General features: G+C 48.0%; 2 protein-coding genes across 5 annotated transcripts; one reads left to right on the forward strand and one right to left on the reverse strand.

The window, feature by feature from the left end:
* Window positions 1-3,899: 3,899 nt before the first annotated feature.
* On the forward strand, window positions 3,900-17,677 carry MTIF3 (mitochondrial translational initiation factor 3). 4 transcript variants are annotated; one of them, XM_068984239.1, is made up of 6 exons: window positions 3,900-3,991; window positions 6,791-6,957; window positions 8,764-8,835; window positions 14,214-14,659; window positions 15,849-16,006; window positions 16,933-17,677. In XM_068984239.1, exons 4-6 carry the CDS (start codon window positions 14,215-14,217, stop codon window positions 17,149-17,151), a joined length of 822 nt encoding a protein of 273 aa, XP_068840340.1. In that variant the 5' UTR covers window positions 3,900-3,991; window positions 6,791-6,957; window positions 8,764-8,835; window position 14,214; the 3' UTR covers window positions 17,152-17,677. The 4 variants fall into 4 exon arrangements, with proteins under 4 accessions (XP_068840340.1, XP_068840339.1, XP_068840341.1 ...); XM_068984238.1 differs by lacking the exon at window positions 3,900-3,991 and adding an exon at window positions 4,418-4,536; XM_068984240.1 differs by lacking the exon at window positions 3,900-3,991 and adding an exon at window positions 4,565-4,619.
* On the reverse strand, window positions 15,499-27,580 carry GTF3A (general transcription factor IIIA). The gene is made up of 9 exons (XM_068984358.1): window positions 27,191-27,580; window positions 24,833-24,933; window positions 22,215-22,311; window positions 21,284-21,372; window positions 20,001-20,074; window positions 19,754-19,834; window positions 18,914-19,143; window positions 17,980-18,033; window positions 15,499-17,392 (listed from the first exon to the last, which is right to left on the reverse strand). The coding sequence occupies exons 1-9, from the start codon at window positions 27,578-27,580 to the stop codon at window positions 17,240-17,242; spliced, it is 1,269 nt and encodes a 422-aa protein (XP_068840459.1). The 3' UTR covers window positions 15,499-17,239.
* Between the last annotated feature and the right edge of the window lie 217 nt (window positions 27,581-27,797).

The following is a 27,797-nucleotide window of genomic DNA, read 5'->3' on the forward strand; positions in this document are numbered from 1 at the left end:
AATAGGCTGAGTATTTGGCCTCAGACAGGCTTTGCCACATCCACATAACTTCAAACTAAACACAGGGCTATTGTCAGATTAGCGTCTTGATTTGTTGCAGTCACTGGGGCATCACGAAGATACAGCCTAGAGTTAACAACTTTTGAGGAAATCACAGAGTAGACTCCTGAACCTCAAAGACTGGGGCTAAGCAACTGTCTCCCATGCCTCCCTCTGTACCACAGGGGAAGAGAGGGGACTCTGAAAGCTTACAGGCAAGGAGAGGGACAGAACTGTTTCCTTTAACCCTTCCTCAGGGCAAAAACACCAATATCTGCACTGTGTGAGGAAATGTGCCATTCAGGGACTAACCAGGAAATAACCTGGAAATTACGCTGTGGTGGAAAATGTAGGAATTTTAGTCACCAGGATGTGAGTCATATTATGGAGTTTCAATTTTACATTCTGGGCTTTGCAGGGTTTTTTTTTTAGTGAATTATAGGGAGAGACAATAACAATTGGGAAAGCTCTCTATACTGAGACTCCTCTTCCATGCACATATCAAATCAGACAGCTTCCAAGGGCTTTGTGGCGTAGTCACATAACATGCCCAAACCAAGGAGGGAGCCTTAGCAGGCAGAGGCCATAAATACAGGGAGAGGGGAGGGGTCCTGAAAAAGCCAGCTGCCCGCTCTACTTTCGTTAGTCAAGGGTCTTTAAAGTCAGCCCCCAATGGGGCTGAGCCCAAAACTCTCAATGGTTCTTTGAAAGCTGTCTGGTCCCATTTCAGCTGAGGTCAAAGCAGAGTTCAGAAGAGATAAAAAGAGCCTGCTTCTCTCTGAGTGCATGTCTGTGACACCCACCCTTTCTGCTCATCTCCTTCCAGGAGCACTAACGTCTGTCTCCTGAAGTTGAGACACCCGACGCCAGCAGTTAGGAAACTCCTCAAAGCATCCACTCTGCTATGCGTACTTCAGAGGGGCTGCGAAAGGGGCGCTGACAGGAAGCTCCAGTTACTGATGACAGCTTGGTCATAATGTCGCCAAACTGTTGAGTCCTGAGTTTGGGTATTAAACTCTTCATTCAGTTCCACACATTTCACTTCGTCTCTTCACAGACTTGCACCCCACCGCTTCACTCTTTTCATAAGAGACATTCAGCATTGAGAAAACCAACTCTCGCACTGGGCTGCCTGGGTGGATTTTTTTTTGTTGTTTTTTAATCGAGTCTACTTGCTGCCAGACTTTGGGCAAACCCTTAATACTTACCTTCTTCAGGCTTCGTTCCACCATCTGTGAAATGAGGTAATCAGCTTTTCCCGAAGATTAGACGACTTGATAGAAGGCAAGCATGGGGCACAGCGGTCAGCACCCACTGCTTCCCAAGTTCTGTGCTGGTCACTCTATTCCCAGGCTTACACTAAGTGACCACGCTGTTATTAAAGGGTATTCCTGGCAAAATGAAACTGAAACTTTAACTCTTCTTATTTAACTTCAAAAAGGTCAACATGCAAATACTAACCATCAGCCTTTGAGGCAGTTTTTCCTGGGTTTACCACTTACATATTCAGCTTCTGGGCCGGACCCCGTCGATTTGATGAATAAACAAAAAATTGGCTCATTGCTCTCAAGGAGCTATTTAAGACTGATCTAGTTTCCTCATCTGTGATCAAAGAGGTAATGCCTGAGGAGCTATTTAATGAGAATAAAGGGATGCATCCTGCTGGATTGCAAGTACCCTACAGAAGTCACAGGCTCTGAAATAAACCAGAGGATTCTCTACCTAGGTGGGCTCAGGGAGCCCCAGCCGGAGATTCCCACTGCCACTGAGGACTTTCCTATGGAGAAGAGGCCAGCGGGGCAGGCCTGGCCAAGTGGGCTACAGATTTGCAGACCCCCAAAGCCAGCGAGGGAAGAGACCAGGTGCATGACCCCTCCAGGCTAGAGCTGTTCCTGGAGCCAGCACATGCCGTGCACCTGCCATGCACGTGTCCCCTTGGTTGCACGCTGACCACTCTGAGCTCTCCTGGGTGGCGGGCCATGTGGGCCTTCCCCACCTGGCCCGGTGCTCTTGCAGGCGGCTAGCACCCCTAACCTGGGAACCAAGGGGAGCCTCTACTTCCTAACTCCTCTTGTCCACCTGAACTTTGAGGCAGGGCTCCCAAATGTACAGTAAGTATAAAGATGTTTACAAAATAGCTTGTTACCATCCTGTCACTGTCACTGACTGCAGCTATGAAATTAAAAGACGCTTGCTCCTTGGAAGAAAAGCTATTACCAACCTAAGTTTAGTTCAGCTCAGTCACTCAGTCATGTCCGACTCTTTGCGACCCCATGAACTGCAGCACGCCAGGCCTCCCTCTCCATTACCAACTCCCAGAGTCCACCCAAACCCATGTACATTGAGTTGGTGATGCCATCCAACCATCTCATCCTCTGTTGTCCCCTTCTCTTCCCACCCTCAATTTTTCCCAGCTTCAGGGTCTTTTCAAATGAGTCAGCTCTTTGCATCAGGTGGCCAAAGTATTGGAGTTTCAGCTTCAAAATCAGTCCTATCAATGAACACCCAGGACTGATCTCCTTTAGGATGGACTGGTTGGATCTCCTTGCAGTACAAGGAACTCTCAAGAGTCTTCTCCAACACCATAGTTCAAAAGCATCAGTTCTTCAGCGCTCAGCTTTCTTTATAGTCCAGCTCTCACATCCATACATGGCCACTGGAAAAACGATAGCCTTGACTAGATGGACCTTTGTTGACAAAGTAAATGTCTCTGCTTTTTAATATGTTGTCTAGGTTGTTCATAACTTTTCTTCCAAGGAGTAAGCATCTTTTAATTTCACTGGCTGCAATCACCATCTGCAGTGATTTTGGAGTCCAGAAAAATAAAGTCAGCCACTGTTTCCTCATCTATTTGCCATGAAGTGATGGGACCAGATACCATGATCTTTGTTTTCTGAATGTTGAGCTTTAAGCCAACTTTTTTACTCTCCTCTTTCACTTTCATCAAGAGGCTCTTTAGTTCTTCACTTTCTGCCATAAGGGTGGTGTTATCTGCATATCTGAGGTTATTGATATTTCTCCCAGCAATATTGATTCCAGCTTGTGCTTCCTCCAGCCCAGCGTTTCTCATGATGTATTCTGCATATAACTTAAATAAGCAGAGTGACAACCTAGACAGCATATTAAAAAGCAGAGACATTATTTTGCCAACAAAGGTCTGTCTAGTCAAAGCTATGGTTTTTCTAGTAGCCATGTACGGATGTGAGAGCTGGTCTCTAAAGAAAGCTGAGCGCTGATACTTTTGAACTGTGGTGTTGGAGAAGACTCTTGAGAGTCCCTTGGACAGCAAGGAGATCCAACCAGTCCATCCTAAAGGAAGGCAGTCCTGAATGTTCATTGGAAGGACTGAGGCGGAAGCTGAAACTCCAATACTTTGGCCACCTGATGAGAACTGACTCACTGGAAAAGACCCTGATGCTGGGAAAGATAGAAGGCAGAAGTGGATGACAGAGGATGAGATGGTTGGATGGTATCACCGAGTGGATGGACATGAGTTTGAGTAAACTTTGGGAGTTGGTGATGGACAGCGAGGCCTGGTGTGTTGCAGTCCATGGAGTCGCAAAGAGTAGGACACGACTGAACAACTGGACTGAACTGATTAACCATCCTATCAAAGTAATATTTTATTAAATAAGAAAGACGTATGTAAGCTGTAAGCCCACTGGGCACGCAACTACACTGAGGTCGGCGAAAACGTAAGGGATCGGAGGGTAGCGAGCCTCTGATCGCTGCACCACCTACGGCGGCTGGAGCCGGAGGAGCGGCAACGACGCGCCCTTTTTTGTCGGAGGACTTGAAGTCGCCAGCCGGAAACTCTCTCCTCCTAACGTCGCCTTCCCTTTAAAGCCGGGAGTCGACGCCCCGCCCACTACGGAGGGCGAAGAGGGTCTCACTCGGGAGCCCGCTTGCGGGCTGCTGCCGCCAAACCTCATCAATCGGCGGCTCGGTACAGGTAAAGCCAAAGGCCAGGGGCGCTGCGCGAGTGAGGGGACCTGCGGCGGGAAGACGGGGTCGTAGGGGCAGGCCTGCGGCCTATCGCTCGGCCGTGTCGTTGTCCTTGGAAGGCCAATGCCGCCCACCTGCTGGCGGACTGCAGACGCTGCCGCGCGGCCGGAGCACGGCCGGGGTGTAAAGTTGTCTTAGAGCCCCCTCCGTCCTTCCGGCCCCTACGTCTTCCGTCCTGCCATCATGGCGCATGTTCGGGGACACACGCAGGCCGGACGTCGTTACGCTCGGCTCCCGCCCGGGCGCGCCGCGGCGCGCGGGTGGGCGTGGCCATCGCAAGCGCACCTGATTGGTCCGTTCGGCGCGCGTAGCCCCGCCCCTCGACCCCTGGCTCAGCTCCTGGCAGGTGAGACAGCGCGGAGACCTTGGTGTCTGCGGCCGTCCAGGGAGGGGTGCTGGAGGAAAGTCGCCGAGCCATCTGGGATTTCTTTTTCTTTTTTTACCCCCGTTCATCATTTACTGGGCTCCCCGGCATAAGGCTCCTTGAAAGAAGTAAAAACATTTTCTTACTGAATAGCCGCAGTTCCGAGGGCAAGCTGTGAGGTTTTACTGTGCCAGGCGCGGTTCCGGGAAGGGTATGCCACGTGTGTTCCTTGCTTCACAGAACTCACCGTCTAGTGAAGCAGAGAATCAGTAATAATCACAAAATTATAATCGTGGAAAGAGAGGTTATACTGTGGAAATACTTGACCGTTGACCTCGATAAACAAATGCGGGGGGGGGTGGGGGCGCTTTCAGGGGAGATCTGGCTTAGTCTTGGACGTGATCAGAGGAATGCCCTGAGAAAGGCAGCGCTTGGCAGGAAAGGAGTTCCCTAAACCAAGGCGAAAGAGCATTCATGATCCGCAAGGCCAGTGTGGTCTAGGCATAAAGGAAGTTTGGTGTGGAATGAGGCGGGAAGGGCCTTTTGGCTTCCTGAAAGCTACAGGTCTTTAGTCTGCAGGCAGTTTTAAGGTGGGCGGGCACTGCGTGGGGAGCCAGCACCTGCAGTGCAGAGGGGAGGAGTTCAAGGTGCAAGAGCCTAGTTAGGAGACTGACGGTGGGAGGTGTCCCCAGGAGGGTGGTGGCGATGGACATGGAGAGAAGTAGGTGGATTTGATTGGTGTTTGGAAGTAACATTGTGAAGCCTTGGTGTTGGATTAGATGTGGGAGTGCGGGAGAGCAGACCTGGAAAAGATGCTGGTCTCTGAGATGGGGGTTCTGGAAGGTGAGATGACAGATTAGAGGAATAATATACCGGATTAAGTACATATTTTAGGATTGAGTCTTGAGCTCAGGATTTAAAAGCTTTTCTGGATGCTTATTTCAATAAAATAACTAAAAAATAAATTTAAATTTTTATGCCTAAAGAAATGTGGTTAAATAATTAGCCAAGATATTATGTTGGCTTTTTCCAGTGTTTTTAGTTACTATTCTAGCTCTTAAACAGCCCATCTTGGTATGGAGAATACTTTGTGCAAAACCAGAGCCAGCAGACAGCAACCTGCAGGCCTGGGGTCTGCAGTGCTCAGCCCCTACCAGAGCGGGCACATGGGACAGGGGGCAGGTCTGCAGGCAGAAGGACTTAGTGAAACTCCTTTGGAAGGCATGACAGAGGCTTCTTAAAAGTCATCAGAATTGGAAAAATTAATTTCATAAATATTTTAGTCTACTAGAATCCATGTAACTTTTGTTCCAATCTCCCAGGAAATAATAGATATCAATATACAATATCAGTTATGTAGGAAAGAAAAACAGTGAGTGAACAAGTAAATAGAGGTTATCTTCATCTTGTCAGTTGATAGGAGTTTGGTTACAGAGGTGTTGTCAGATTATAAGCTTAAGACTTGTACATGTCATTGTTTGTAAATTTTGCCTCAAAATGAAAAGAGTTGTAAACGAATACTGAACTCTAGGTAATGATATGCATGCTGAAGTATTTAAGGGTGAAATGTAGCAGTGTCTGCAGCTTACTTTGAAATGTGTCAAAACATAATAAAATGGATGGAAAGAGAAATAAATATACATACACCAAGGAGAGCAACAGTGGAATCTAGGTGAATGAATATTGGGGTGTTGACTGTATATTTTAACTTTCCTGAATATTTAAGCATTTTCTTAATGAAAGTTGGGGAAAGTTGTCTTATAATAGGGAAGCGCCTCTGTATTCCAGTTAATCATTAAAGAGATGTTGCCTGCAAGCTTAAATTACACAGTGGTCCGTCTTTAGAAACCCTGCCTCCCAGGTGAAGCTCAAATACCTTTGTTCAGGTCGCAGAAAACACCTTGTCCAGTCCGACCTCTGAATGGCTGCAAGGAGGAAGAAATTAACATATCCCCTCTGGAGTCTGGCTGGAACCTGGACTTTACCCCTTTCCCTTTTCATATAAAAGAAGTCAGAATTCTAACTCAGGGAAGTTGGTTCTTTGGGACAGGAGTCCATCATCTTCTCAGTCTGCTGGCTTTCCAAACAACAACTCGTCTGTCGATTTGTTGGTCTGCCGTGTGGTGAGCAGTACAGGCTTGAACTTAGTAACAGTCCTCAAAGAATGTGATTCCTTTGAGACAACTGAAGACTGATGTGACAGTGTGAAGGACACAGCCCTACACGCAGCACAAGGAAGTGCCACACATTTCAGGACTGCCCGCTTTGTGGCTTAATGTTTACATTCCAGTTCTTACGGAATATGTGGATCAAACACCAGAACTCCCCTGTTGTGTACATCTGGAATAATGTAACTTGACATTTTTTTCTTATATCATCTAGGACAGTCATGGATGATGCAGAAGAGCCCCGGGAAGTGGAGTGAGGACAGAAAGTAGCAGGAGCTGCAGAAGAGGAGCCACGACCAGAGCAGACGGGCTCTGGGGACGCCTGTCAGTCTGTCCTCCAGTGCTCAGAGGATGTGGAGTTTTTCAGTGATCCCGTCTCAAGTAAGTAAAGAACAACAGCAAAAAAGAAGCCTTCTGTTTCTCTCTAGAATGTGGAGTTAGCTACTCAATTAAAACTACCAGTAGATGCAGCTGATATGGCACAGCATGATTTCAGTAAGGTCTGAATAAATACAAAATCAGAAATGGATATCTCATACTGTCAAATTGTGCATTTTAAGTAACTGGCTTTAAGGTAACTGGCTCTTAAAATATTTTTGGATGTCTCAGAAATGATAGTTGTGGGAGTGACCAAGTGTACCAGTATTGTCATAAGAACATAAGCATTTTCATTTTGATAGATCTGATTCATTCAGGCTATTATATGTTTGACAAAGACATCTCATCAGAGAAATGGGCTTCCTATTTTGCATCAGTCTTGAAAGGTTAAGGGTAGCCCAAGACATCTGAGTGTAAGTTACTTGAATCCACTTACACTGTAATGCTTTATTACTCACTTTCTTATGCCATCTTTTTCTGAGGGTCCTAACCCAGGAGCTGTTAACTAGGAGAGGGGTGAGGACACATCGTGTGCTCTGAAAAAGCATCCCCAGATGATGCTGGTGGATCTCCAGCTTCTGAGAGCCCTTCTCCAAAATACACATTAGCTTTTAGCTACTTTGGTTAGCAGAAAATTGTACACATTCTACCTTAAACTGAAATCATCACCATTTACCAGGTAAGGCACTTTTAGACTTGATCTGATGAAAACCAGATGGAGAAAGAAAGGCAATTTGCATTAAAAAAAAAAAAAGACCATTCAGTTTGTAAAGTTCCTTAGACATAGGCTCTGCTTAAACATAGACTTACAGCTAATGAAAGAAATATTTGTTAAGAATACATAAAGTCAGAGTGCCAATTTATTAAATTACAGTAAATATACAATTACACAGACTGGAATAGTCATATTGGCATGACTAGTGAATTTTTTCCTCCCTATATGTTGTTGATTCTTTCCAAAATGAACTTTTTAATTATGAAAAAAAAATTAAACATAGAAAACTTGAAAGACTAACAACTAAGCACTCATACAAGCATAATCGAGCTTCTGCCACAATCACATTTATTTGCTGCTGAACCATTTCAGAGTAAGTAAGCAGATGTCATGACTAACTCCCTAAGATTTCCTAAGAATGCCATTTTCATGGCTGAGAAAATAGTACTTTTCTGATAGAGTCGCATCCATCATGAATCTAGGCCATGTGCAGTTCTTCCTCCCTTATCCCCACGTGTCTTTTTAATTGCTTCTCTTTCAAACATTGAATTTTATGATTATGTCTCCTTAGTCTTTTACTTCAAGTCCCCAGTGACACTGATTTTTTTTTTTGTAAGGCTTGAAGCCAGCGGTCTTATCCCATAGTCTGGATTTTGTCAGTGGTTTCCTTGTTGTGTCATCTGACTTGTTCCTCGCAGAGTCTGGCCCTTGTATCCTTGAAAACCAGGAGGTCAGTCTAGAGGCTTGATGCTGTTCCGGTTCAGCCTTTTTTGGCAGACCTGTTTCACAGAAGGATTACCCGTCCCACGAAAAGACAAGTGTTAGGGTGCCAGAGTGCTGAGTCTGGCCCGTTATGGGGTGACAGCTGGAGCATGTGTTTCCTGCTTCCATTTGGAAGTCTTCCTTGGGTCACCCTTTGGCACCCCATGAACTCCTTGTTTCCTCATCAGCCTTTTACCTAATGATGTTTGCATCCATCTAGGCCTGAACAGAGTCAGACATGACTTAGAGACTGAACAAGAAGCCTGAATCAGTGGTCTGATTGGAGCTGGGAAAATGGTGCTTTTCAATTAACTTTTACTTTTCTTCTCCAGATATTAGCTGGCATTCTCCTCTAAAGAACACTTCTTCATCGACTGGGGATGATTATAGTTCTTCCTAAAAAGGTAGGATAAATACTTAGTTCTTTTTCTTTAATGACCAATTTCCAAAGTAAGGAGTCGGGTATTAGTCACATAGAGTTGTGGCAAACTGTCTTTCTTTTTCATGGATTTTTGCATGGTTGGTGTGTTGAAATTCATTTCAGTCACTGATGTGTAAATGATCACACATTTGGCCAGTGAGAGTCTCTTCGTGCAATCAAGTTGTAAGTGAAACATAAACAGAATGGTAACTACCAGGAACATCTGAAGCCTGGATATTTGATGATGTAGAGGAATGATTATTAGTTGGGATGTGTTACTGTTGTTATTCAGAGGATAAGCAAGTCCTCAGCTCTTAGAGGTGATGTACTCAATTGTCTATTGATGAGACGGAATTTACTGTGAAGTCGTTCCTGGATGTTGGGGCCCGGTGAGCAGTTGTTGGTGGAGAGGAAGCACGTTGGCTGACGTGCTGAGAGTCGGAGCTGAGCGATGGATGCTTTGGGCTTCCTTTTGCTCTTTCTTCTGTACGTGTTTGAGAATTTTCCTGATAAAAAGTTTCTCAATGACTTGAATTTGTTATTTGTCTCTCAAATTTAATATCACAGGGTTTTTTCCACCTAACTCTGTATTTCATTGAGTTAGACAAGGCTGTGGTCCGTGTGATTAGATTGACTAGTTTTCTGTGATTATGGTTTGTGTGTCTGCCCTCTGATGCCTCTCACAACACCTACAGTCTTACTTGGGTTTCTCTTACCTTGGACATGGGTTATCTCTTCATGGCTGCTCCAGCAAAGCCCAGCCACTGCTCCTTACCTTGGATGAGGGGTATCTCCTAACAGCTGCCCCTCCTGACCTTGAACGTGGAGTAGCCTCCTGTGCCCGTGCAGCCACCGCTCCTTGGACGTGGGGTTGCTCTTCTCGGTCGCTGCCCCTGACCTCAGGCGTTGGGTAGCTCCTCCCGGCTGCCACCCCTGACCTCAGACGTGGGGTAGCTCCTCTCGGCCGCTCCTGCGGCCTATATGCAGGTCAGGAAGCAACAGTTAGAACTGGACATGGAACAACAGACTGGTTCCAAATAGGAAAAGGAGTACGTCAAGGCTGTATATTGTCACCCTGCTTATTTAACTTACATGCAGAGTACATCATGAGAAACGCTGGGCTGAAAGAAGCACAAGCTAGAATCAAGGTTGCCGGGAGAAATATCAATAACCTCAGATATGCAGATAACACCACCCTTATGGCAGAAAGTGAAGAGGAACTAAAAAGCCTCTTGATGATAGTAAAAGAGGAGCATGAAAGAGTTGGCTTAAAGCTCAACATTCAGAAAACTAAGATCATGGCATCTGGTCCCATCACTTCATGGCAAATAGATGGGGAAGCAGTGGAAACAGTGTCAGACTTTATTTTCTGGGCTCCAAAATCACTGCAGAATGTGATTGCAGCCATGAAATTAAAAGACGGTTACTCCTTGGAAGGAAAGCTATGACCAACCTAGATAGCATATTCAAAAGCAGAGACATTACTTTGCCAACAAAGGTCTGTCTCGTCAAGGCTATGGTTTTTCCTGTGGTCATGTATGGAGGTGAGAGTTGGACTATGAAGAAAGCTGAGCACCGAAGAATTGATGCTTTTGAAGTGTGTTGTTGGAGAAGACTCTTGAGAGTCCCTTGGACTGCAAGGAGATCCAACCGGTCCATTCTAAAGATCAGTCTTGGGTGTTCTTTGGAAGGACTAATGCTAAAGCTGAAACTCCAGTACTTTGGCCATCTCATGTGAAGAGTTGACTCATTGGAAAAGACTCTGATGCTGGGAGAGATTGGGGGCAGGAGGAGAAGGGGACGACAGAGGATGAGATGGCTGGATGGCGTCACCGACTCAATGGACGTGAGTCTGGGTGAACTCCAGGAGCTGGTGATGGACAGGGAGGCCTGGTAATATACGATTCATGGGATCACAAAGAGTCAGACACGACTAAGCGACTGAACTGAATGGAACTCTGTATATGTTTATTATGTAAAATTTATTTTGAAGAAATATGTGTATCTTCAATTTTGCTGATCTAAAGTCAAAATTCAGCTAGTATTGAAGCATAACTGCTGTGTAAGTCAAGAAGGTTTAAATCCTTTTAAAATTTGAATAACAGTAAAGACGCTTTAAAAAAAAAGGCAAATCTACTATTTACCTTTTCCTCTTTTTGGAAAGTGTTTTTAAAGCTTTTAAAAAAAGCTACATTATCTTTCAGAAACAGTTTTTATTTTGTAAACACATAGAATTTATTAGTATAAGAAATACTTCTTCCTTATTAAAATTAGAGAATGATAATTAGGAGAACAGGGGAAAGAAAATCATGTCTTCAGTCTTAGGAAAACTTCAGGGTTCTTCTGAAATCCATTTCTTCCTCTGCCTAGTTTATTTGCTCCCTTGTTCTGCGTAATGGATTGCTGATTCATCACACAGTGCACGTGTGCTCTTTCATGATAAACAGAAGTTTTCTCCAGCGTCTTCAGACTTTTCTGCTTTTTTTGCTTTGGCAGCTTCCTCCATGAGTAAGTGTCTGATTGTTTGCTGTTGAGCAGTAAGTAGCTCAGCTATTTATTTATTTAATTTTTCATAGTGGTATATATTTAATGGTGTTTTATGATTAGTTATTACAATTTTTTAAAATTGATTTAATTGGAGGCTAATTACTTTACAGTATGGTAGTGGATTTTGCCATACATCAACACGAATCAGCCACAGATGTACACGTGTCCCCCATCCTGAACCCCCCCACCCCCACCTCACTCCCCATCCTGTCTCTCAGGGTTGTCCCAGCGCACCGGCTTTGAGTGGCTGCTTCATGCATCCAACTTGGACTGGTGATCTGTTTCACATATGGTAATATACGTTTCAGTGCTATTGTTTCAACTCATCTCACCCTTGCCTTCTCCCACAGAGTCCAAAAGTCTGTTCTTTACATCTGTGTCTCTTTCGCTGTCTCGCATATAGGGTTGTTGTTACCATCTTTCTAAATTCCATATATATGCGTTAATACACACTATTGGTGTTTTTCTGACTTACTTCACTCTGTATAATAGGCTCCAGTTTCATCCACCTCATTAGAACTGATTCAAATGGATTCTTTTTAATGGCTGAGTAGTACTCCATTGTGTATATGTACCACAGCTTTCTTATCCATTCGTCTCATGATGGACATCTAGGTTGCTTCCATGTCCTAGGTTGTTCATGTAAACATGAACATTGGGGTACACGTGTCTCTTTCATTTGTGGTTTCCTTGGTGTGTATGCCCAATGGTGGGATTGCTGGGTCATAAGGCAGTTCTATTTCCAGTTAAGGAATCTCCTCACTGTTCTCCATAGTGGCCGTACCCATTTGCATTCCCACCAACAGTGTAAGAGGGTTCCCTTTTCTCCACTCCCTCTCCAGCATTTATTGTTTGTAGACTTTTTGATGTGGCTCAGCTATTTAATCCAGTTTCAGTCCAGTCCTGGGGCCTCTGCAGCGTCTGCAGGTGGGGTCCTTCTGCATGACTCCAGGCGCCTCATTCACCAGGGATGAAACATCACAGGTCTCATGGAGGGTGGTGGACATTTGAAATGGCAGCTAGGAACTGTTTTCTTCTTTGGTAAAGCATGGGTCGTTTTATTCAAGGTTTATTCATAAATCTGACAATATTTTCTCATGGTATTATAGAAGATCGTCAGAAGAAGCTGACGCAGTGATATGATCGAATACTCCTGGGAAAAAAGACCCTAGGTTTTGAAAAGAAGATACAGGGAGGAAAGTTGGGTTTCTAGAATAGACGGGTACCGCACTTAGCAGCCTTCTGTGTGGTGGGTGGGATGATGCACCTGAAGGTCCGGGATAAATGCCCGCGGACACCGCCTCCCCCGCGACCATCTCCTTTGACTCACACAGTCATTCAGCACATATGGCCAGTTCTCCACCAGTTCCGCATCCACGGATGCAGTCAACCATGACTGAAAATACTCAGGGAAAAAAAACTCCAGAAAGTTCCCAAAAGCAAGACTGATTTGCTATGGCCGGCAGCTATTGACATATCATTTCCACTTTTAGGTTTTGTAAGTAACCTAGAGACGACGTGGCATGTGGGAGGATGTACACAGGTTACATGCAATCACACAGCGTTTTACATGCAGGACTCGAGTGTCCATGGATTTGCGTGTCTCCAGGGGCCCTGGAATCGGCCCCAAGAGGATACTGAGGATGCTGCATGTACTGGGACAGACTCTAGGTGCTGGGTTAGAACCCAATGGGTTCCTTGCCACGCTCCTAACCCAGCGGACAGACATGTTTTCTCATGAAGCTTACATTCTACTGAGGGAAGATCACGAATGTTGTGTGCAGATAAATGTCAGCAGTGAATGCTTTTAAAGGGCAAAGTGATGGGTTTGCAAGAATGGGGTGTGTCATTTACAGACTGGACATAGCACAGGAAGGGCGTTGCTGAGAACTGAACAAAGCTGCATTGACTGAGGGAAGGGATCACATAGAGGTGGGGGTGTGTATAGTGTTTAAAAGAACAGCAAGGAGCCCACAAGCTTGGAAGAGTGAGTGGAGGAGGTGGGCTGGGTGCTGTGGGCGGAGTGGGGTGGGGTGGGGGAGGGCTCTGGAGTAAGGCGGGGGTCCCAGAGGGCCGTGAGCACAGTGGGGCCGTGGTCTGATGTCCGTGCTTTAAGCATGGGTGATGGGTCATCAGGGGCAGGGCAGCTGCGGGAGGCGGTCAGGAGGCTGAGACCTGACCCAGGTGAGAGGTGATCACAGCACTCGGGGGAGGGTGATGACAAGGGAGGGGATGGGGAGTGGTTGGGTCCTGGCGGCCTTTAGAGGTGGAACAACGGGATCTGCTGATGAACGGCTAAGAGGAAAAGAAGGGCCAAGGATCATTTAGCTGTTTGGGGATCACTTAGCTCTATATCACATGTGAAGTGCGTGTGATACAGAGACAGGAGGCCTGAGCTAGGGGCAGGGACAGGTGGAACTCAGTCCTGCACATGCTGACCCAAGGGTGCTGCCTGGGTGGAGGGCTTGGGTGGGCAGTTACTCTTCAGGGATGGGGCTGCAGGGATCCACCTGGGTACCTGTGGGGCAGGGCAGTGAGAGTGCGCACCTCCCATCACTTCCTGTGCTATGTACTGGTCAACAGTGGGTGTGTGCGGTGGTGACAGGCAAGAGGGCTGGGGTACACAGCCCAGGAGGATCAGAGTTGGACCAGAGGGAGTCCCAGCCTTACACACCCTGGCAGTATCCCCAAGAAGCGCTGTCTGAGGCACCGCGTCCTCTCGCTCACCTCTGACCAGCCGCCTCCGTGTACCACAGTACCAGCCCACGGGAATGAACGGCTGGGTTTGAATGATCTTTTCTCCCTGCTTTATAGGATGGCTGCTCTTTTCCTCAAGAAGTTAACATTACAAACCATAAAGACTGAGAATTGCTGCATTAGAAGATGTTTGAGCAAATACATCTTACAGGGGCTGGCGCCCACACAGCCCTCCCCAAGACTGCCCCGCCTCATTCACGCGAAAGCTTTCAGCACTGAAGACACCCAGGATGAGAGCACAAAGAAAAAACAGAACGAGACGGCTTTCAGTAGCGTTGGGAGAAAAATCAACGAGCGCATCATTCACGTGCTGGACGAACAGGGCAACGACCTGGGGCACATGCACCGGGCAAACGTGATCAGGCTCATGGCTGAGCGGGACCTGCGGCTAGTGAAGAGAGATGCCAGCGCGGAGCCCCCGCAGTACCAGCTCCTGACGGGTGCACAGATCCACCAGGAGCGGCTGCGGCTTAGAGAGGCAGAGAGGGCCGCGCCCAAGCCGGGTAGGTACCCTGCTCTCTGCTCCCTTGTCCCTTGGGCCGGCAGATCTGCAGTTTAAATCGGGCATCTGCCAAGTGCCTGTAAGAACAGGTGGTGAGTAACTGGAATCCTGTTTTACTGCTGTGTCCAGTGTGTGTTTTTCATCCACTTACTTGTTGTGTTCCTTTCCTCCTTGCTACTCTGTGTCCATCATTTCTTCCTTTACCCGTGCAAAATGAGAGACAGACAAGGCCAACCACCACCAAAACAATGGGCGCTCTTTTCCCCTCTGACCATGGCGGGGCCTCCCAGGGCCGGGACCGCAGAGCGCCGCATGGGGTGAGGTGTGGGAGAGGTGGGGACGAGTTCCTGTCCTGTCCTGGCCTCTCGCCTGCCCTGGGTGCCCTCCTCCTCTCCCCCCATCTCTGAGGGGAGGCAGGCAGTTCATTACAGAGAAGCGCTTCCTAACTCTGAAGTCACCCCCAGAGCATCCCCCATGCCCACTGTGAGAGTCACGGTAGGAACACTCAACATGTTTTACCAACTTGTCACTTAAACCTTACAGAAGCCGTGAACTGAATTAACTGAGGAGGTTTGCTTTCATGATGGCTAGTAACTGCTGATCAGTGGAGGTCAGATTGTGTCGATTCTCTACACACCACATTTAGCAACAGGGATATTGACTAGAAAACCAAAAACATCCAGAAGAGGCCCGCTGCAGTGCCAGGGGCATCAGAACGCGTCACATTTGAAAAAAGGTGAACAGCCTGAGAAGCTTGGTTCAGAAGTGGCGGAAGGGCTGACAGAGGACTCTCACCAGCTGGTAGGAGCTCTGAGAAGCAAGGAAGTGTTTCTTTTAAGAAAAATGATTTTTATTTAAATTTTAAAAGGATAAAGAAAAAGTACAGTGAACACCTGTTATCCACCACCCAAAATTAAAAAAAAGTACCTGGTTCTCTTTAAAGGACCATTCCTTTGTTCTTTCATCAAACAATGGTAATGATAAACGGAAGCATTCCCTGTTCAGGTACTCTTACTTGGCAACTACAAAAGTGGTATTTCACCTTGTGTCTGTCTCCTCTATTTAACTGGAGGGTGAAACCATTAATACCAGGCAGACAGGAGGGCCTATAGCAGCGTAGACCTTAGGACGTGTGTGTGATAAAACCCGGGCCTCACAGACTAGCCCCAGATCTCACTCTTTCAACCTAGGACCCACCCTGACCAAGGAACTGACTTTTTCTTCAAATATTGGACAACATGATCTGAACACAAAGAGTAAACAGATTCAGCAGTGGATCGAAAAAAAGTACAAAGTCCAGATTACAGTAAAGAAAGGGAAGGGTGCAGATGAGCCCGAGGACAAAATGGTAAGTGAAAACAGGCCTGAGCGACTGCTTGTTTTCTGAACTTATAAATACAGCTGTGGAAAACCTGGAAAACGTAAAGGCAGAGAAAAGTAATAATTCTGCCCAGTCTTAGTGGCAGCTACTTGGGTTTTCAAAATGCAAAATGTACAGTCTTTCCACCGTAGCATTAAGTAGTTCACCATGTGAGAACACTACTTCCTCACTTAAGGGCTATATACTATTCTACTTCACAGACTGTAGAGGGTCTAACATTTAAATAGGAAAACTAGAGACTGTATGGGTTCATCTTTTTAAGTCCGATTCCTCTTTATAACTGCCTCTGAGAAGCAGTCAAGTCAAACTCTTCTAGGAAGTGTTAGTTTATAGTCCCAGGATAAGTCTGTGGAGGATCTGTGGATTTCACTTTTGGAGTTACACAGCAGTAGATAAAGGCAACATTTACTCCAGTGGTTTTCAGCCCTAGCTCCCGACTAGAATGACCCAGGCCCTGGGCCCAGTCCAGCCCACCCAGAATCTCTAGAACCATGTGTCTTTTTCTAACCTCCTCAGTGACTGTGAAGGACGGTTGGGAACAGCACTGAGCTGACAACCTAGGGGGATAAGGTTGGGCACCCTACCAGTGCCCAAACCCACCACTTGACACTTTTTGTGTGTGGGTGGTTTGGGCCAAACAGCCTCTCAGTGTCATGACGGGGGATTCAAAACTATCAAGCCTTTAGCGTGTTGGACTAGTTCCATGGAGTTTGTATAACCACCTGGTTATTGTACAGTTTTCGATCAGCTTAACCAGGTCTATACAATTTGACTTAGCAAATCCCTTATATAGCAATTCAAGAATGTTGGCTTTTATGGGTATCAGATAAGCATGAACACTGGAAGCAATCAGAGGTGCTGGTTTTATACTAGCCTTTTGTTTCCTCTTCTAGGAGGAGATGTGTAATCGAATAGTCCAGGCCGTGTCTGGAATCGCAACCTTCTCATCCCGGCCGCAGCCCATCAGAGGAGGCAAGGCTGTGATGTGTGTTCTTCGTCCCTTGAGCAAAAAGGAGGAGGCTGCATGGAGAGCAGCTCCGGGCACCCCAAGAGGAGACGCTCTGAACAGGGGAGACGGGAAGGACGGAGCATCTGGTGTCCTGCCCCAGTGACTTTAATAAACACATGCTTCCAGGGGAGAGAAACTGCATTGGCTGGTCTGTGGTCCTCCATACAGCGCAGGCGGATATGCAGCTGCAATCAGCATGGCGACATGGAGAGCGCGTGGCCTTCCATGCAGCTCAGCGGCTCCCCATTCCTGGGCAAAGGCACAGCCTGGCCCTGTGTCCTCTTAGGAGGAAGGTACCCACTGAGCCGGGAGGCCAGGCTCCGCTTCCCACGAGACGGCCTCACCTTAGGGAATAAGGAAGACAGAGCCAGTCAGGCCTCATGTCTGCAGGTTCTGCAGCTGGGTCAACCAACAGCCCATCCAAAGTGTTTTTAAAAAAGGAAAAATTCAGAAAGTTCCCAAAGTCAAAGTTTGAATTTGCTGTGTGCTGACAACAATTTACACAGCATTTCCATTGTATTAGGTATCATAAGTAACGTAGAGATAATTCATGGTACACAGGAGGATGTGCAGAGGTTACATGCAAATACAGATGACCCTGGCACTCAGGGGTAGGAGGGCAGGGAGTCAGGCACATAGACACGAGCAAAGTCGAAAATCTACGTATACTCAAGCACCTGCAGACTCCCCATGGATACCAAGGGATGACTAACTTTAATTCAAAATCAAAACTATCAGAATCGTATGCCTGTCAGGTATGCCACTACTGCAGCATACAATAAAACTGTCGTAAATAAAGACGTGAACTCCACATAACTGCCTTCAATGGTCGTACAGACTCACACCAATAAGTAGTTGAAAATACGCCAAATAGCATCTGGTTTAAGCAATTAATGTTTTAAAATTAACAGCATGCTAAGTCTCAACTTACTCTGATTTTCTTCATGTTGGGGTCATGCACAATGGCATGCCTGCTGAGGCTCTGCTGCAATGAAGGAGAGACAGTGAGTGTATTTACAGTGAGTAAAGTCCCTTGAGTTACTCAGATAGACCAGCATCCTTCTTTCCGTTCTGTTCTGTGGAGGGATCCGACCTCTAGCGCTGGAGTACACTGCTCCCTCCCCCACTGAAATCCCTGCCTTCCCGGAGGACCCAGGTTAGGAGTGTGTATGCTCCCTGCCTGTAGAGCGGGAAGGGGTGGGAGGGGGCCAGGTCAGAATGGACTCTTCTGAGCTGAAGGAGGGAGACTCTTCTAATTGACCCGGTGTCTATAGCACCCCCAACACCCCTGGACAATTTGGCCCAGGTCTGGTCTCCGCCCTGTCGCTGACCACAACCCTCACCCCCCACTCTGCTGTAGTTCAGCCACTGCCTGTGACAGCACCAACTGGGCACGGGTCCACAGGGTCAGGGTCCTGCTCTCAAAATCTGGACTAATATCGCGAAGCTCTCAGACCCCACCCAGTTCCCAATCCCCAGACGACTGCAGTTCAAAAGGACACCCAGAACATCAGGAGGCTCTCAATGAACAGTACGCATATGGTGCCACTGGCCACTGGGTCTCAAATTTAGTCACCTAAGAATCACCCAGGAAGCTGGTTAAAAACAAATGAGTGGACCCATCCCCCAGACTTCTGAGTCAGTGGGTCTGGAGCAGGGCCTGGACGTGCGTTTCCGGCAGGTTCCCGCCACGCTAAGGGCTGGACTTCAGGGGGCAGGGGCCCGTCTGGTGTTTGCCCAGCTTGGTGGAGAACCACTCCCGCTGGAGCCAGAGTGATGGGCCAGACCCCCGCCCTCCAGCCCCGCCCCCCCATCTCCCGGGAGCCTGGCAGAAAAGATGCAGATCCCAAGGTGGCAGGGCTCACCTTCATGGCAAAGGTCTTGCCGCAGCCAGCATGCTCGCACACGAAGGGGCGCTGCTGCTCGTGGAAGGAGAGGATGTGGCTCTGGAGGTTGAAGGCGGTGGTGTAGGTGCGGCCGCAGCCTGCCCGTGGACACCGGCACACGTCCCGCTCGGGGGCATGCATCCTCATGTGCTGCCGCAGAAAGTCCTTGCGCTTAAACGTTTTCTGGCACACGCCACACCTTACGTCCTCTGGGGGAGCACAAGCAAGGGGAGCCCGCGTCCCCGGCGTTAACCATAGAGAAAAAGCTAACACTGAATATATCAAGTAATGGGTTCGACGCCAGAAACCTGATGACAACACGCCAATCAGAATGTTGGGTGGAGGAAGCGCACTCCAGTGCTTGCTTCTTGAAGGTCTGCCTTAGCTCTCCTAAATGCCTATGTAATACACAGTCCCCGGCCCTCTGTTAAGCACAAGGTTTCTCTGCATGGGGCTGCGGGCAGCGGAGCAAGTTACTCAGACCCGTCTGCTCCCTTGTCCTCGGGCACAGAGGGCACACTTCCCCAGCTGCCCCCACAGACTCCAGCCAGGGCCTCCCCACGTGCCGCCCCTGCTGGAGCCTTTAAGATGCCAGGTGAGCACAGGCCTGGAGACCCGGCCCAGCTCCTCCTGAACCTGGGGCTACGGGTCTCTCTGATCATGAGAGGGACCCAGCACTTAACAAGACATACTACAGAGTAATAGATAATAATCTATTACTTTCCCGAGCATGTGTAAAAGTTCACCCTCTAAAAGCACTCAATCAGTTCTACAGGAGCAGATATTACATTTCTATCATGTCCCCCATGCTGGCCTTACCTTTATGGGTTTCTCTCATGTGTTTTAGAAGCTCTGTCCATGTTTTTGCCACAAAAGAACATTCTTTTTGACATATATAGCCTATTAAAAAAACAAACAGATTGGCATGTTGTCTTTTGTGAATATTCAGTATAAACAACAATCAAATTAGACCGATAGGAAAATGATTATTATCAAAAACAAGCTAGATCAGAGTATTACACACACTACGGCTGTTGTGCCTGTCAGGGTGGGCACCGGGACCTACCCTCATGGACCTTCCCATGCCGCTTCAGACTGCTGGGGGAGGCGAAGTGTTTTCCACATCCCTCGTGGGCACACCTGGGTTAACAACACGAGTGTCAGCAGATTGACCCACTGGCAGAACTAACTGTACTAAAATAAACAGCATGGTGTCCTACCCTGCCAGTCCCCTCTTCCCACAACTAAAGTAAAAGCGTTAGTCACTCAGTTGTGTGACTCTTTGTGACCCCATGGACTGTAGCCCACCAGGCTCCTTTGTCCATGGGATTCTCCAGGCAAGAATACTGGAGTGGGTCACCATTGCTTTCTCCAGGTAGATATTTCCGACCCAGGGGTGGAACCCAGGTCTCCTGCATTGCAGGCAGATTCTTTACCGTCTGAACCCCTCTCAGGGAAGCCCCTCTCCTACAACCAAAGCAGTCATAAAAATTCAGACCTAGTTGCAGGTGAGATGCAAGTTACTTGATCAGCCTTGGGCAGAGTAAACTGAGAAAAGTTTTTGGTTTTTCTTTAATGCTTATGTGATCAAATTAAACCATCTTTGTACTTTAGACAATACACCTCGTTTCCATGGCCACAGAAAGATGGCTGGGGTAAATACCCAAGCCATCCTGAATCGTTGTGTCTGGTTCCCTTAATGCTGCTGCTGCAGGATGGTGTGAAAACAGGGCTGTAGAAGCACTGGCTCTGGGGAGCCGTAACAAGCATGCCACTTCTGCAATCCGGCCACCAGCGGCACGAGAAGAGGCAGCAGGGCCCCCAGCGGGGACCGGCACTGCCGCTGCAACAAGTCCCAGGCCCAGGGCCCGTGAGCTGAGAGACAGGCACAGGCAGCTCAGCTTAGCTCGCACACGGCCATCAGCCTGGGCTCTGCAGGGCGGCCGTCAGCAGGCGCCCTCTGCAAGTCTCTGCCAACGTGCCCAGTCCCCTCTTCTTCCTAAAGTCCCTTCTGATGCAGGCTAAGCTCAGTTACCTTTGTTCTACAGGAAAGGAATACTCAGCATTCTCATAAGGACATTTCGTATTATTTAACAGGCTCTATATAGATAGTTAAGCTTAACCACAACTGTACTAATCTCACAAATGATTCTGAAACACATTACTCTCTCTTTTGAAGAAACAAAAGCATATTCTGAAATGGCCCAATATATAAGTGGGCATAGACCGTATAACTCAACAGGAAACGTTGATTAAGAAACTGTTTCTGAGCATGTGCATGCCACCTGCGCATTTTAATCTTATCTCTACCTGAGCTTGAAGAGGTTTTCACCCATGTGAAGTACCTACTTGAACAGTGGCTCGTTGGTGTGCTGGCACTGGTGGGTTTTCAGCTGCTGATGTTTCTTAAAGGTCTTCTTACAACCTTCAAAACTGCACTGTTTAGTAAAGGTTTGTTAGTCTTGGAAAAAATCAAAGAACAGTTCATAACACAATCCTTTCAAGATAAAAATACTGCAGAAATTATATTCTTGCTTCTTTCACCCATTTACTATAAAATTCAAGAAGCTTCAAAAAGTAGCACATTTGAAACAGCAAAAAATGTTTCATTTGGTAAAGGTCCATCTAGTCAAGGCTATGGTTTTTCCTGTGGTCATGTATGGATGTGAGAGTTGGACTGTGAAGAAAGCTGAGCGCCGAAGAATTGATGCTTTTGAACTGTAGTGTTGGAGAAGACTCTTGAGAGTCCCTTGAATTGCAAGGAGATCCAACCAGTCCATCCTAAAGGAGCTCAGTCCTGGGTAATCATTGGAAGGACTGATGCTGAAGCTGAAACTCCAATACTTTGGCCACCTCATGCGAAGATTTGACTCATTGGAAAAGACTCTGATGCTGGGAGGGATTGGGGGCAGGAGGAGAAGGGGATGACAGAGGATGAGATGGCTGGATGGCATCACCAGCCGACTCAATGGACATGAGTTTGAGTGAACTCTGGGAGTTGGTGATGGACAGGGAGGCCTGGCATGCTGCGATTCATGGGGTCGCAAAGAGTCGGACACGACCGAGCGACTGAACTGAACTGAACTGAACCAATAATACAATTAGCAAAAAATGTCTGCTTTCAAAACGATACTAATACCAATATTATATCATTATTATTATAGCTAGTGTCAAACTAAATTCAGATACTTGACAAAATTTAGCTGATGAACATTTCGGATACACAGGCAGCAAACATAAAATTTAGGGACTTTGAACATATAAAATCACTCATACTTACTGCATATCGTTTCTGCTGGTTTTCATGTTTGCGTTCAAAATGTTTCTTCAAGTTTGATTTTGTGTTGAATTTCTGTTCACAGCCACTAGCTGTACAACTGTTAGGAAATTGTATAAACCAAAATATTAACAAACCGAGGGAAGATAAATTTTAAGATGTTTACCTCCTCCCACTTTATAAAAGCTATCTACTCTGAAATATACTATAAAATATTCTTTAACAAATTCTGAAGTGGTAAGCCATACCATGTAGGCATCTCAGTTTGATTTCATGTAATGAAATGCATTTTCATGTAAGGCTTCTGAAATTAAGCACAGTGCAGCAGAGGTAGTACAGTGGGCCGAGAGGTGGAAACACTAGTTCTGAAAGCCCACAATCTTCTTACACTTAAATCACATTGAAACTGTTCTCAATTTAGAATTTGATCACTTTAATTTTTCTTGAAATGTTTCTACAAACTGCACTTCCAAAAAGACCTCAAAAACAACTGGTTCCAGCTTATCATTAGAGGCAAAAACCAGACACTTGGAGCGGAACCATAACTATTCTGCCCTCTAGCATCTCACCAAGCTGGGACAGGTCCCCTTAACAAGTGTTTCTATATCTTGACCCTGAATTATCTAAATTCTCTGTGAACTTTTTAAAAAATATGTGCTCTTATTGTGATGACTTTTCATAAATCTGATGGATGAAGCACGGCTTCCTTTACAAGCCCTAATCTTAGCCATCATTTCACTAATAAGTAAGAACCAAAAAGCATGAAAAGGGACACAAATGCATGAATTCTTTCCCCCCCGCCTCCTACCCACCCAGGCCTCCCACTGCTCCCAAAACAGGCAAGAATATTTCAAGTTTCGTTCTATAACTTTTAGGATTTCTTTATATAAACAGAAGTAAATACAAATAGAGTTCTTCCTGTTTACCCTCCGGGTTCTTTTTAACACACTAAAAGGTAGCCTGATAAACACCCTCTTCTGAACCTTGGTTTTTCAATTAATAAGCCCTGGAGATTTTCTTACAAGTTTCACAGGGTGAAGAGGAACTAAAGAGCCTCTTGATGAAAGTGAAAGAGGAGAGTGAAAAAGTTGGCTTAAAGCTCAACATTCAGAAAACTAAGATCATGGCATCTGGTCCCATCACTTCATGGGAAATAGATGGGGAAGCAGTGGAAACAGTGTCAGACTGTTTTTTCGGGCTCCAAAATCACTGCAGATGGTGACTGCAGCCATGAAATTAAAAGACGCTTATTCCTTGGAAGGAAAGCTATGACCAACCTAGATAGCACATTCAAAAGCAGAGACATTACTTTGCCAACAAAAGTCCGTCTACTCAAGGCTATGGTTTTTCCAGTGGTCATGTATGGAGGTGAGAGTTGGACTATGAAGAAAGCTGAGTGCCGAAGAATTGATGCTTTTGAAGTGTGTTGTTGGAGAAGACTCTTGAGAGTCCCTTGGACTGCAAGAAGATCCAACCAGTCCATTCTGGAGATCAGCCCTGGGATTTCTTTGGAAGGAATGATGCTAAAGCTGAAGCTCCAATACTTTGGCCACCTCATGGGAAGAGTTGACTCACTGGAAAAGACTCTGATGCTGGGAGGGATTGGGAGCAGGAGGAGAAGGGGACGACAGAGGATGAGATGGCTGGATGGCATCACTGACTTGACGGACGTGAATCTGAGTGAACTCCGGGAGTTGGTGATGGACAGGGAGGCCTGGCGTGCTGCAATTCATGGGATTGCAAAGAGTCGGACACAACTGAGCAACTGAACTGACTGAACTGACTGAGTATTCCACCATATAGATATACATATACTTTAACTGGAGAAGGCAATGGCACCCCACTCCAGTACTCATGCCTGGAAAATCCCATGGATGGAGGAGCCTGGTAGGCTGCAGTCCATGGGGTCACTGAGTCGGACACGACTGAGCGACTTCACTTTCACTTTTCACTTTCATGCATTGGAGAAGGAAATGGCAACCCACTCCAGTGGTTCTTGCCTGGAGAATCCCAGGGATGGGGGAGCCTGGTGGGCTGCCGTCTCTGGGGTAGCACAGAGTCGGACACGACTGAAGCGACTTAGCAGCAGCAGCAGCATACTTTAACTGGTCCTTCCTGATGAGCAGGCAGGCTTCTTCTATCTTTTCAACAAGCCTTCCAGGTGATTCTGAGGCACCCCAAATTTTAGATCTACTGCTTTAAAGTAGCTGATTTAAAAGAAAAACAGTATATCCACCCTTTTAGAGATAAGGAGTAACTCTGAGTAGAATGAAATTAATATTGGCATGGCAAGGAGCAGTGGCTTCTTTGAAAGAAACAGAAGATAAACTGTTACAGTTCTACTCAGCTGATTGGTTCGTAAAGGCCCTGAGGATGCAGAGCCCTCAATATGCCAGGGAAGCATTTGAGAGGGTCAAACTTAAGAGACCTTCGGATGAACCCACCCCTGAAGTTGTCACACACGATGACACACAAAACCCTGACTCTCCTCCACATATTCCAAACCGAGTTTCCTCTGAGGACATGCAGAAGCCCCATGTTCTTGATCTCATGAGTCATCAATCAATTTCCTGTGCCAAACACAACCCACTTCGAAGGCCCAAAGACAGTTCCCCACTTACACAAAGGGCTTTTCTCCGGTGTGAATCACCGCGTGGCGGCTGAGATGGTAGTCCCTGACAAAGGCCTTGCCACACCCTTCATGGTCACAAACAAATGGTCTCTAGCAGGAAGGAAAGGAAAAGCATGTCAGTCCTGTCCCAGTCAGTAACTCTGGTGTTACTTAAAGCCTTAATCTGTGTGATGGGCAAAGCCGTGGTCTCTGTCTGCAGAGGTGGTCTCCACCCAGTAAGTGCTGAGCACCTGCCGCCTGGGGTTACATGACCAAACTGCCGCGGCTGCTCACAAGGTTGCTGCAGCAGATTCTGACCTAGGAATAGCAACGTATGAGAAAGGCGGGCAGCCTCCACAGTAACACAGCAGTATCGTGAAGCTGCTCCTGACCTACACTGAGCTTCAGCAGTGGCCCCCTCAAAGGCTTCCTGGCTGCTATCAGCACAATCCATGTCTACTGGTCCTGCCTCCTCTCCCCAGCATCCTCTCATCTGCTCAGAGTCCAGAGCAGGCTCTGTATCATCCTGGACAAGCCCATCATCTGCTAGGGGCATGCCTGGCACAGCTATGGAGGACTGTGTCACACCCAGAAAAGCTCACGGCCCAGCGTGTAACCACCACTCGGGACCCACGAGCTGGGAGGAAAGGCCCCCCACAGGAAAAGCAAAAACGTGTCCCCCACATAACCAGTTTTGTGTACTGAACTATAGAAAACGTGCCCCACGACCATGCAGGAAGGAGGCACCGAGGCCTCAGATGACAGTACTGGTAGCAAAGCAGATGGACAGGAGGACAATAACTGCGCTGCCAGGCAGGTACACAGGACTCTGCACAGCCTGGCATGGAGAAGGCTCGAAAACTGCTTGTCAAACTGACATGTGGGATGTGGGATGCTGTGGCTCCGAGTCTTCCAGCCGGCGTGAAGGAAGCTGGGAGTGCCAATATCCTAAACACAGTCCAGGAGTCTAAAAGGAAAGGTAAGTGCTAATCTGGCCTCCTGGTAACAGAGCCTAGAATTGGGGCGGGGACGGCAGAACTGACCAGAAGGACAGGGAGGCAGAGCATAAAGGATGTCATAAGTGAAGCCAGTCACAGGGTAAGAAGTCAGGAGAGAGGGGGGTGGGAGAGAGGCCAGGGGCCAGGGTCAGTGAGCTGGAGAAGGTCCCAGGGAGGGATGGTCAGCCTTCAAATGCTGCAAGGGGTAAGAGGATCTGAGTGTGAGGACACACGGAGGAGTGGCATGTAAGTTAGGGAGGTGCTAGGAGCAGAGGCAGGAGTGGCTGGGCCCTGGTTAAGGGCCTTCAGCTGAGGCTGTGAGAAGCTGGACTCTGCCAAAAACCCAGGAAACCAGACTGATTCCTAGGCTTCCATGAGATGTCCTTTCCTCCTCTGCGACCTCCCAAAGGCTTCCTACAGCCCTCAAAACAAAACCCAGGCTCTAAAGCCATCTGTTCCCTGGTCTGCAAACGACCCTCCTGGCCTGCCCCTCAGGCTCCTTTAGGATGGTGTCCCCACCCAACCACACTGCCCGGAGTCTGCCCCCAGGACCACATGCTCCTTTAGCAGTTCTGCCTGCCCTGTTTTTCCCTCAAATGTCTGTAGGGCGGAAACCTTTCCTTCTCACTCAGGTCAAGAGAGAGGGCTTTTCCCACCGCCCTCCAGCAGCCCTCTCTTCACTGTGGTGCATTCCTATTTATTCCCCGGTCTGTCCGGATTAAACCTAAGGTCCGTGACACCAGAAGCCAGGCCTATCGGGTCTGCAGCTCTCCGGGCTAGAATGGTGCAGAACCACGAATGAATGAACACAAGGCTGCCTGCAGACTCAGTTCTCCCCCCATTCCAGTGCCAGGAGGCGGGGCCTTTGAAGGCCAGTTGGGGTGGGGGTGGGGAGGTAAAAAGTGAAAAATAAGTGTCAGTCGACTCAGTCGTGTCCGACTCTTTGCGACCCCATGGGCTATAGCCCACCAAGGCTCCTCTGTCAAAGGGACACTCCAGGCAAGAATACTGGAGTGGGTTGCCATGCCCTCCTCCAGGGCATCTTCCCGATCTAGGGATTGAACCCGGGTCTCCTGCATTGTAGGCGAATTCCTGATCGTCTGAGCCACCAGAGGGGTGAGGGTGGGAGAGGGTATTCCAACCTTGCAAGTATTTTCAAGTTCTGGGGAGGCGGTGGCTGGCAATCACTCAAGATTAAACATTAAAGCGTTGCTTAGTGAGCCCTGGACCCACGACAAGGGTATCTCTCGGTCCTAGAATGACCTGTCTGCGTCCTCGGTCCTCCCCTGACCTAAGGAGTGGGCGGCAGCCTCGGCGGCCCCAGGTCGGAGGCCCTCACGCCACGCCCCCGGCGGCCGCGGCCCGGTTACCTCCCCCGTGTGCCGGCACAGGTGCGCGTCCAGCTTCCAGGCCTTGTTGTAAGCAGCGCTGCAGCTGGGGAAGGAGCAGATGAACCTCCGAGGGAGCGCCTGGGGCGGCGGGGCGGCGCCCTCGCCTGCTGCAACGAATGCATCGGCGATAGTCAGGGACGACACCGCCTCAGCCACCGAGGCCGGCGGCTCCAGGTTGCCCTGGGCCAAGCGCTCGGGCACGTGCTGACCCACGTGCCGCGGAACCGCTGACCACCTACCGCTCCCCCGGACCCGACACGTGGGCCCAGGGCACTTCCGGGAGTGTGACCCCGGAGGGGCGGGGTTGGAGCGCCGGCGCGGCGCTGGCGCATGCTCCGAGAAACACCGCGCTTGCCCTCGTTTGCGCATGCTCCGGGGAGCCCTATCGGCTGCCCGCGCCCCTACCCGTCCCGGGGAAGAGCCGCGGGGAGGAATGAAGGGCTCAGGGCTTCGTCCTACCCCAGCAAAAGGCGCCCGCGAGTCATGGGTCCTCCATGGACCCCTAAGCACTGCTTATATGTATTTTCCATCTGCCACCACCTTTTGCAGAGTACTAACCTTGCATGATCCAAACTATCCAGTTCTT

This window comes from Capricornis sumatraensis, chromosome 12 (genome assembly GCF_032405125.1).
Source record: "Capricornis sumatraensis isolate serow.1 chromosome 12, serow.2, whole genome shotgun sequence".
In the NCBI taxonomy this organism is placed as follows: Eukaryota; Metazoa; Chordata; class Mammalia; order Artiodactyla; family Bovidae; genus Capricornis; species Capricornis sumatraensis.